This window comes from Macaca fascicularis, chromosome 11 (assembly GCF_037993035.2).
Source record: "Macaca fascicularis isolate 582-1 chromosome 11, T2T-MFA8v1.1".
Lineage (NCBI taxonomy): Eukaryota > Metazoa > Chordata > Mammalia > Primates > Cercopithecidae > Macaca > Macaca fascicularis.
This window is the reverse complement of record NC_088385.1, coordinates 62940738-62950425: the sequence shown is the minus strand read 5'-3', so window position 1 is coordinate 62950425 and position 9688 is coordinate 62940738. Positions and strand designations below refer to the sequence as shown.

Below are 9688 nucleotides of genomic sequence, written 5' to 3'. Positions count from 1 at the left end.
TGTTATTGGCCCTTCGCCCTGCTGAGGTGATGGACAGGCTTAGGCAGTGCTAATAATGGCCTGGTTTTAGCTCCAGTAAACACTCCACAGGCTTCCCCACAAAAGGCCTTACTGGGAGCTTGGGAGGGCGGGGGCCAGATTTAAGGAGCTGGAAGGCTAGGAGAAGACAGCCTGATATGGAATGGAACAGGGATGGCCAGCCTTGGTCCTACCAGGATCTTAGGTAGGACCAATCTAGTAGGAGATTTCCTAATCTCCCAAGAGGTAGCTTGTGTAAGATGGATGAATGGGGCCAGCAGTTTTTAAATGAAGCCCAGACGGCTAGTACAGGGGCTTCCTGCCTCAGCTTTCCTCAACCCCTGCACCATTGACCTTGGACTCTGCCTCAGGGCAGAAATCATCACCACCTCACCTTCTTCCCCTTTACCCTGTTCAGGAAAGAAAGCAGAACCGAACCGAGGGCCCAGAGAGCAAGTTTATTTGGTGAATGCTGACGGCAAACATCATCCAAGAGACAAGATGGGAAAGGTGCTGAGACAAGAGAGCCTAGGGAAACTTCAGGCTAGATACAAAATTCACACAGGGAAAGGCACGGAGTCGGGAGACTGGGAGGGTCCTCAGCCATTCAGCACCATGCGGACGAGCTCTGTGGAAAGGAAAGGTGGAATGAGCCAGGGAACAGGGCTGTGGAGGGGTACACCAAGGGCCAGGGGACTACAAGACTGCAAAGGTAGCATAAGAGGGAACATGCCCACAGCAACCAACCCTGGGGTCAGTTTGCAGAGGAGCCACCTTGAGTCTGACCAGTTCTCCCTGCCCCTAGCTCCCCTCCCACCAGCTGTTAGTGCCCCTCCCCACCCTGAGCAGCAAGAACACAGCAGAGGCAGAAAAGTTCTCAACTACACCTACAGCTACTGTCAGCCACTGGCGGGAGGAGAGGACAAGAGTTTTGGGTTAGGGTACCTCCAAGCTGCCCAGCGAGGGAAGGGGAAAGGACTGTTCAGCTATAGCAGCAGAATGGGGCAGGCAACCCATACCCCTCTATGCCAGCTACCCATGTTCCAGGGCCAGGTCACCCTAAAGCAAGACTGGTATACAGGCTGGTGAGAGTTCCCAGACACCAGCACCCAGGGCCCTATAAGTAAAACCTCAGGGCCCATTCTAGAAGTAAAGAGGTACCTTACCCCCAGGCTGTATTCCTCTATGAGGAATCCCTCCCCTCCCTAGTCAGCTCCATGCAGAAACATGCCAGGAGGAAGTCAGATGGTAGTAGGGTAAGGGCAGGGGATAAAGAGCACAGGTTGAGGAAAAAAGAAACACTGGGGAGATCAACTAGAGGAGAGGCTGGGAGGAGCCGTACCCGCCCCATGGGCCCGTCACCCCGACAGGATATGCCTCACAAACGCTGCAGGAAGGAAGAGACATTCATGGTGAAGACAAGACACAGACATGGGGTGAGGGGTCAGGCGGTGGGGACAGACATTCCATTATTTCACTTCTCATTCCTTCCCACCCTCTACAATACTACTCCTTCCTTTCCCGTTACACCCCCCTGACCTCCCACTCCTGGGCTGGGCTGGGCAGGGCCCTGCACCTTGCCTCCTGGCTCTTTTTGGAGCCCACGTCCAGGGATAGGGAAAGCCCCAAACACTATACTTGACCTGCCCCATGTGGCTGCGAAAGCGCAGTTCACCCCTTACCTTCATAGTTGATACAACCATTGCTGTCCTCGTGCCCTGCCACCAGCATCTCTACTTCTTCCTCTGTCATCTTCTCACCTGCAGGGGGAAAGAAAGCATCTTTGGAATTGGGAGACAAGTGAGGTATTCAGGGTGGCATCTCAGCTCAAGGACAAGGACACAGAACCTTACCCAGTGTGACAAGAACATGCCGGATTTCAGCACCCATGACAGTGCCATTTCCTTCCTTGTCAAACACCCGAAGTCCTTCGACATAATCCTCATAGGTGCCCTGGTCCTTGTTCTTGGCCACTGTCTGCAGCATGGGCAGAAAGTGCTCAAAGTCCAGCACCTTCACGTTCATCTCTGCCATAAAGGAGGTGGAAGTGTCAGGCCAGAGAAGTAACACAAGTTCTCAGGACAGGGGATAATAGAGACCTCAACTGAACAGAGAGATGACTCCCTCCTAAGCAGGGAAATCCATGGGATTTGCTAATCCAGACTTTTGAGTTTGGGGCCTATGAAGATAAAGGGAAGCTCTTAGCTGAAGAACTGTGGGCCCATGACCACACTGAGTTGTTGTTCTTGAGGCCCCTCACCATCACTCTTGGGGTTCCCCAGGACCTTGAGCACCTCGGCGTTGGTAGGGTTCTGGCCCAGGGCCCTCATCACGTCCCCACACTGGCTGTACAGGATCTTGCCATCACCTGTCCGGTCAAACAGCTGGAAGGCCTCCTTGAACTCTGAGGATTCAGATGAATGTCAACACAGGATTTGAGGGTTAACCCAAACCCTACCTCAGAGCCTGCTGCCCATTCAACTTTGATCATGCTGAGGAAACCAGATATCTGCACCAAACTGTACACCGAAGTGTACTTAAGAGGGATCTATTTATCTTCCTCCCAACTCAGGTGTCCTATATAGAGCCTTCCTCCCCCTCTGGCAGCCTGGTAACATCCATTTACACATCCCCCTCTGCCTGCGGCAGACCTGCCAATCTCCACTGCTGCTACTACACTTCTCAGGGCAGGAATTCGCCACCGCCCAGTCTCAGTCCTGTCCTTATAAGGAAGTGAGAGCAGCAGCCTGGGACCAGGGTCATCCCAACCTGCCACTTCGCACCCCTCCAGTACAAAGAGAACTTCCAGAGGGTAGAGCTACAGTCATATCCTTAGCAAACTCCCCTGTCCTGTCCCCATCTGCACAGAATATGAAGTCACTGCTCTACAGTCTTCACAACTGCAAGCTGGGAGGTCAGGGGCAGTTATCACAGGAGGAGAAAAAAGACAGAAGTAGCTGATTAAGGGACAAAGGAGAGCAGGCAGCTTTATACACCCTCCCCAGACCCCACAAACAGCAGGCATTAGGTGACCAAGTTTTTTCACATACCCACACCACCTAAAACTCACCCAGTGCTTGGGACTCAGATCTAGAGTGGAAGGGGAGGGAGGAAGAAAGTGAGAAAAGAAAATGGAGGATCCAAAAGAAGAGAAAATAATCCAGGGGGTAACCTCATAGGGGTGCTAAAGAGATGACAGATTAAGATTAGAGGATAGGTGCTGGGGGGCGGGTGTCCCTCTCCCTAAGGGTGACCTCGGTAGGGATCAGAGATAACCTACCTGCGGTCTGGTCTTCGGTGAAGTCACACTGCTCAGAGAAGAGGGAAGTGGTCAGCATCTGAACGCCAATCCCCCGAGTTTCTATCCCAGCCCCACAAACTCCTGTTTCAGGCTGCAGACTCGCTTCCCCGCAGGATAGGGCCCCAGGCTTTCCAACCCCACCTCCAACCTTTCGGGTCCTCAGGTTCCCTTTGCCTCCTACCCCTGCCTTCTCCTCGCCCCCCACCCGTCTCTTCCCACCTCTCGCCCCCAATCCTGCCCATCTCCCAGGACCTGGGCCCCACCATCTTGACTGCTCAGCTCTGCGGGACCTTTTCCTGCAGTAATGGCTCCGACTCTCGGCCCAACCCTAGTCTTAGTACGTCCCAATGACGTCACCCTCAGCGGACTCAGCCAATAGGAACCGTGACCTGGGTTTATGCAGATGATTGCTACATTAGTAATGACGTGGGCGGGGCCCGCTGTTCCTTTCTCCAGCCCTACCTGGGCACAGAACCGCTCGGGGATGGGAGTGGGGGGGGCGTGGGGCACGGGGCACAATTAATCTCGCCTCCCAACAACAGGAACATTAGAGGACTGGAAGAGGAGAGAGCCTTCTTTTCCCGCCCTCTCCTCCTAGCACCCTCCCCGTCTCCCCTTGCTCCCCCAACCATGAAAAAAATAGTCCGAAACGAAGAGAGGAACCCAGTCTTTATTTTGAAACAATAGGTGGCCTCCTGGTGGCTGGAACGTGCTTCCGCCCGCGGGGCCCAGTGTCCGGACCCCACTGGATCTGTGGAAAAAAACGAAAGTTGCCAAGCGCTGGAGCCCGCGCAGCAACCGGACAGCAGAACGAACTCCGCTGCTTTTCTATGCTGGCTGAGAAGCGCGGGAGACTTGCCTCTTAAGGCGCGGTGAAGGGGTGGGAAGGCCCTACCTGTAGCACTCAGACGCTTAGGATGTGTTTCAAGAAGGCTGCAAAGAGAGGAGGCAAGAGGGGCTTCAGAAGCAGGCCTCTGGATAATACATCTGACTCTAGGTAATTCAGGGGTGCCCCCGCCCACACGCGGCAAGACGCCGGGCTCCCCTCCTCCCCCGGCCCCGCTCCTGCTTTTTTGGCCCCTCACCCTCGTAGTTGATGCAGCCGTTGCTGTCCTCATGTCCTGCCAGAACAGTCTCCACCTCCTCCTCAGTCATCTTCTCTCCTGAATCCCAGACACAACGTCTGAGTCCCTGCTTTCCCTCCTTCACTCACCCAGGCAATGCTTTTTTCCGAGACGTTGTTTCGCTCCTGTCACCCAGGCTGGAGTGCAGTGGAGCAGTCTCGGCTCACTGCAACCTCCGCCTCCCGTGTTTAAGCGATTCTCCTGCCTCAGCCTCCCGAGTAGCTGGGACTACAGGTTCACCGCTAATTTTTTGTATTTCTGGTAGAGATGAGGTTTCGCCATGTTGGGCAGGCTGCTCTCAAACTCTTGACCTCAGGTCATACACTTGCTTCAGCCTCCCAAAGTGCTGGGATTACAGGCATGAGCCACTGCCCCTGGCTTTTTCCATATATTTTTGTAAACAATAATATGAACATAACAATTGTAATTTTTTTTTTTTTTTTTTTTTTTTAGATAGGGTCTCCCTCTGTCACCCAGCTGGAATGCAGTGACATCATCATGGCTCACTGCAACTTCCACCTCCTGGGCTCCAGTGATTCACATCAGCTTTCGAAGTAGCTGGGACTACAAGTGTACACCACCACGCCTAGCTAATTTTTTTATTTTTTTGTAGAGACATGGTTTTGCCATGTTGCTCAGGCTGGTCTCAAACTCCTGAGCTCAAATGATCTGCCCACTTCTGCCTCCCAAAATGCTGAGATTACAGGTGTGAGCCACCACGCCTGGCCTTGTAATTTTTTTTTTTTTAATAGAGAATCTCACTATGTTGCCCAGGCTGGTCTCGAACTCCTGGGCTCAAGTGATCCTCCTGCCTTGGCCTCCTGAAGTGCTAGGATTATAGGAGTGAGCCACTGCGCCCGGCCAGGCCATGCTGTTTTGTTTTTTTTTTTTTTTTTTTAAACTGAGTCTTGCTCTATCGCCCAGGCTGGAGTGCAGTGGCACGGTCTCAGCTCATTGCAACCTCCACCTCCCAGGTTAAAGCGATTCTCCTGCCTTAGCCTCCCGAGAAGCTGGAATTACAGGCACCCACCATCATGCCCGGCTAATTTTTGTGTTTTTAGTAGAGATGAGGTTTCACCATGTTGGCCACGCTGGTCTTGGTCTCGAACTCCTGACCTCAAGTGATCTGCCTACCTCGGCTTCCCAAAGTGCTGGGATTACAGGCTTCAGCCACCGTGCCCGGCCTTTTTTTTTTTTTTTGAGACAGAATCTTGCTCTGTCCCCCAGGCTGGAGTGCAGTGGTGTGATCTTGGCTCACTGCAACCTCAGACTCCCGGGTTCCAGCGATTCTTCTGCCTCAGCCTCCTGGGTAGCTGGGACTACAGGCACGTGCCACCATGCCCACCTAATTTTTGTATTACTAATAGAGACGGGGTTTCACCCTTTTGGCCAGGCTGGTCTTGAACTCCTGAGCTCAGGTGATCCGCCCGCCTTGGCCTCCCAAAATGCTGGGATTAGAGGCGTGAGCCACCGCACCTGGCCAGGCCACACTCTTTAGAGTCTCCCACCCTGACGATTTCTCATAGCCTCAGTTCTCAAGGGAATCCTCCCTAGTCATGGATGCCTCTTGCTTTCCATTTCACCCTAGTACTGGTGAAAGTATTGACTGACAAGGAAACAATTCCAGGAGGTTAAGAGACTTGTACCAGAACACACAACCCACACGTCTCTTCCAAAATGAAAATTCAGATTTCCTGCCTCATCCCTTTTCCTCTGTCCTCTGGAAGGCACTTTAGACTCTGGAAGAGCAAGTCCTTCAGATTCTACCCCCACAGCTCTGACCTTCTCAGTCTCCTGCCGACAACCTGCAGATAGTAATCCTCCTGCTGGCTCTGCTTATCTGGCCAGTCTTTTTTCTGGCCCACCCCATTCCCCTCTCCACTCTAAAGTAGTTCTGGTCCCCCTTGCCTGCCTCACCGAGGGTGGTGAGAACATGTCTGAGCTCTGCTCCCATGACTTTGCCGTCCCCCTCCTTGTCAAACACACGAAGCCCCTCCAAGTAGTCCTCATATGTGCCTTGGTCCCGGTTCTTGGCCACTGCCTGGAGCATGGGCAGGAAAGTTTCAAAGTCCACACGCCGGGACTTCAGCTCTGGAGGTTGGAGAGAGATGAAGGAGAGGTCACTGTAGTATCACATAGGACCCGGCTCCCAACCCTACCACAATGCTTTCATCCTGTTCAGCATTTAGGATATTTTCCTGCTTCTGTGTTTGACAGTTTTTGAAGTCCTGAGATCCACCTCATTCTTTGTTACCAACATTCAACTTCTGAAAACTAAAAACCCGAATTGTTCCAAGGGTCCCCTCACCATCACTCTTGGGGTTCCCCAGGACCTTGAGCACCTCGGCGTTGGTGGGGTTCTGGCCCAGGGCCCTCATCACGTCCCCACACTGGCTGTACAGGATCTTGCCATCCCCCACTCGGTCAAACAGCTCGAAGGCCTCCTTGAACTCTAAGGTATAAGGAAGGGTCAGTGTAGACACTGACTAGGGGTTCCCATCACCCCCAGACAGAAGGGAATTTCAGAAACTATGTGAACAGAACAAGGGAGGAAAAGAGGACTAGTATGGGAGGTTTCAAGGTCGGGACTGGGGTTAGGGGAATAGAAAGAGAATCTGACCAGGGGATTGGGGACTGGACAGTGGGCTTAGACCAGCTTCTCCTCACCCTCCAGCTGGTCCTTGTTAAACTCGATCTGTGGAAGAAAAAAGCAGGTGGGGAGAGATGACAGTTTATTCAGTCCCTCTCCAGCACTCTTCCCAACCAACTGGCAGCCACTTCTGAGGAGGGGCCCAAAGGGACCAGGCTGGAAGCCCAGCCACCTCAGTCCCATTCCCAGCTCTGGGCCTTGGGAGAATCCCAAGAAGAGGAATTACAGTGGGGAGGGTTTCCTGGGAACAGGGTTAATCCCATGCCACCTGTTTCCCTCCCTCCATTGCCCTGAGCCCTGCATCCCTCACATAACTGGGGGCTGAACAAAGGCTAAATTTACCCCTGGCCCCCAGCTGTGATTGTCTAACAAGTCTGTCCTCTTCAGCCTCCCTTCCTGGAGTTCAGAGCTGCAGGCCTTTTGAGTTGAATCACCAGCCAGGGGCAGGCAACAGCTCTTTTCCCTTCACCTTGAAACTGTCCTCAGAACCCAGATGTTCCCCATCTAAGAGTCCCTGCCTCCAGCAGGGGGTAAGTGAGTGTGCATGTGCTGTACACACATGGTTATAGGTTAGAGGGAGAGAACAGCAAAGACAACAGCAGAGTCATAAGCCTGGATGCTTGCAAATGGGGGACTAAGGGAAAGCCCCAATCTCATTCCAGGGTTCATTGATTCCCTACCTTCTAGATACCCCCTAATCCCCTAGGCTGTATCTCACCCTCAAACCACCCCCTCCAATTATCTTCACTTTCCAGAGACTCACCACCACTTTGGAGAGATCGATTGGAGGCTCCTGGGTTTTCTGAGGGGCCTGGGGGACAGCTGGCTCAGCTTTGCTCTTGGCTGGAGGAGCCCCTGCTGCTGCTGCTGGCTTAGCAGCAGGTTTGGAGATGGAGGGCCCTGCTGGTTTCTTCACGGGAACATCCTTCTTGGGAGGCATGATGTCCGGTGGCCAAAGGACAGTGTGCGGATGGGGGCACCCATCTCTGTTTAAATAGCCAGGGAGTCTGGGATGTCAAGGGGCGGGGGCAGGGGCAGGGAGCCAGTTGGCTGTGGCGAGGATGAGGTAGAGGAGAGATATAACCGTCTGCCCTCACTCCCTTGGCCTCCTATGGTTCAGGACTCCTGCCCCAAGGTCTTCTTCCCTCTGTCCCCTCATCCCCAAAGGCTGTCCAGAAAAGAACAATGTTTCCTTTGAGGGTAGGGGAGGAAGCCAGGGACTGCCCAGAATGAGAGGTAGTTAACCTCCAGGGTGAGGATAGGATGCTTGCACTGAGATGGGGGTGGTGAGGCAAAGCAGGTGATCCAGCAGCTTTAGTCTTCTCGAAGGGTGGGGTGAGGGGTAGCAGTCAGGGAGGCTTGTGTGAACTGGAACAAGTTAAAGTGTGGTCTGGGAGCAATGACAAAAACAAGCAGCCCATCTGCCCAGCCCCTCCACTCCTTTCTGACCATGGCTTTGTAAAGAGCAGGGGTAGTTAACCCTACAGTCTAATAATCCCTAATACTTGTAGTTCCTGAGCCCGCACCCAGCCAAGAATTGAAACTATTCACAGTATAAAGGAAGAATAGTCATAGAAACAGGAGTGTGACATCCCTCATTGTCTCCTAGTGCGCAGTGTTGTTTTAGGGGAAGGAGTGGGGGCAAAGATCAGGTTTAACATCTGCTACCCATTCTTCCATGGAAGGAACCTTCTCCACAAGACCACTGTCATTCAACACAAACAAAAGGTAGGGCGCTTGCTGAACCTGTGGGGACCCTGTGGTGGCACCCGAGAAGGGCGGGCTCTGGGAGAAGGCTTAAATTCCCTAATCCAAGAGGATGTGGGCACTCCTATGGCCTCCATGAGTATTCATCCCACTACCAGGGGTATAATAAAAATCCCGACTCAGGGGCCAGGTCACAAACCTTGCCGGGGGCACTGGGAGAGAGTCCAAGTTGGGGGGTGTTTGGGAGTGGGGAGGGGTTGCGGCCTACTTTTGTTCTGGGGGAAATTAGGAAAGGATTTAGGTAGCATTCTGAGGAAGATAGCAGTGACTCCACTTAGGCCCCGGGGTTGATGCTGGGTCTCCCATTCGCAAAACAGTGTCTGAATCTCATTACTGCAAACTGTCCCATTTTTACAAAATACATCACACACAGACACACACACACACACACACACACACACTCTCACACACCCCACTAAACCTTAAAGAAAGCGGCCCTCCTCAGCCCCCCAAAACTCACCCTGCGGGGTCCGCGTCTGTGGCTGGCGAGGGGGCGGTGCACAGCGCGGCCCCCCAGCCCTGAAGGGTTAATTCCGACGGCCGCGGAGCATGCCGGGAGTCGTAGTCCCCAGTGGGCTCACGGGATACGCCGCGCTCTAGATTGCAGCTGAGGCTAGGGCGGTGGCTTCCGGCCCATGGCGGCGTTTGGTGACTCAGTGTCCTTCCATGTCCCGGAACTGAAAGGCAATGAACAATTTCCAATCCACCCCAACCCTAAAACCCTGCAGGGTCCCTAGGGTATCCCTCCTACTTAGCCCTGGCGGGCTCCTAGTCTCGGGAGGCGGTGGGGGCGGGGGGGCGGTGGGGAGCGGGGCAGGTGTTTTCCTG

The 9688-nt window shown here is 53.6% G+C and overlaps 2 protein-coding genes across 17 annotated transcripts; both read right to left on the bottom strand.

The window, feature by feature from the left end:
* Positions 1 to 461: 461 nt before the first annotated feature.
* MYL6 (myosin light chain 6) lies at positions 462 to 3638 on the bottom strand. 13 transcript variants are annotated; one of them, XM_065525211.2, is made up of 8 exons: positions 3572 to 3638; positions 3299 to 3326; positions 3089 to 3108; positions 2279 to 2422; positions 1872 to 2045; positions 1701 to 1778; positions 1361 to 1405; positions 462 to 646 (listed from the first exon to the last, which is right to left on the bottom strand). In XM_065525211.2, the coding sequence occupies exons 4-7, from the start codon at positions 2346 to 2348 to the stop codon at positions 1377 to 1379; spliced, it is 351 nt and encodes a 116-aa protein (XP_065381283.1). In that variant the 5' UTR covers positions 2349 to 2422; positions 3089 to 3108; positions 3299 to 3326; positions 3572 to 3638; the 3' UTR covers positions 462 to 646; positions 1361 to 1376. The 13 variants fall into 13 exon arrangements, with proteins under 13 accessions (XP_065381283.1, XP_073863255.1, XP_065381280.1 ...); XM_074007154.1 differs by having other exon boundaries at positions 3583 to 3638; XM_065525208.2 differs by lacking the exon at positions 1361 to 1405 and having other exon boundaries at positions 3539 to 3638.
* A 332-nt stretch (positions 3639 to 3970) lies between these two features.
* Positions 3971 to 9381, bottom strand: MYL6B (myosin light chain 6B). Of its 4 annotated transcripts, none has more exons than XM_015431020.3 (8): positions 9321 to 9381; positions 7857 to 8100; positions 7111 to 7138; positions 6752 to 6895; positions 6361 to 6534; positions 4405 to 4482; positions 4215 to 4252; positions 3971 to 4070 (listed from the first exon to the last, which is right to left on the bottom strand). In XM_015431020.3, exons 2-7 carry the CDS (start codon positions 8031 to 8033, stop codon positions 4224 to 4226), a joined length of 630 nt encoding a protein of 209 aa, XP_015286506.1. In that variant the 5' UTR covers positions 8034 to 8100; positions 9321 to 9381; the 3' UTR covers positions 3971 to 4070; positions 4215 to 4223. The 4 variants fall into 4 exon arrangements, with proteins under 4 accessions (XP_015286506.1, XP_005571241.2, XP_015286504.2 ...); XM_005571184.4 differs by having other exon boundaries at positions 7857 to 8079; XM_015431018.4 differs by lacking the exons at positions 3971 to 4070; positions 4215 to 4252; positions 4405 to 4482 and having other exon boundaries at positions 6065 to 6534.
* Between the last annotated feature and the right edge of the window lie 307 nt (positions 9382 to 9688).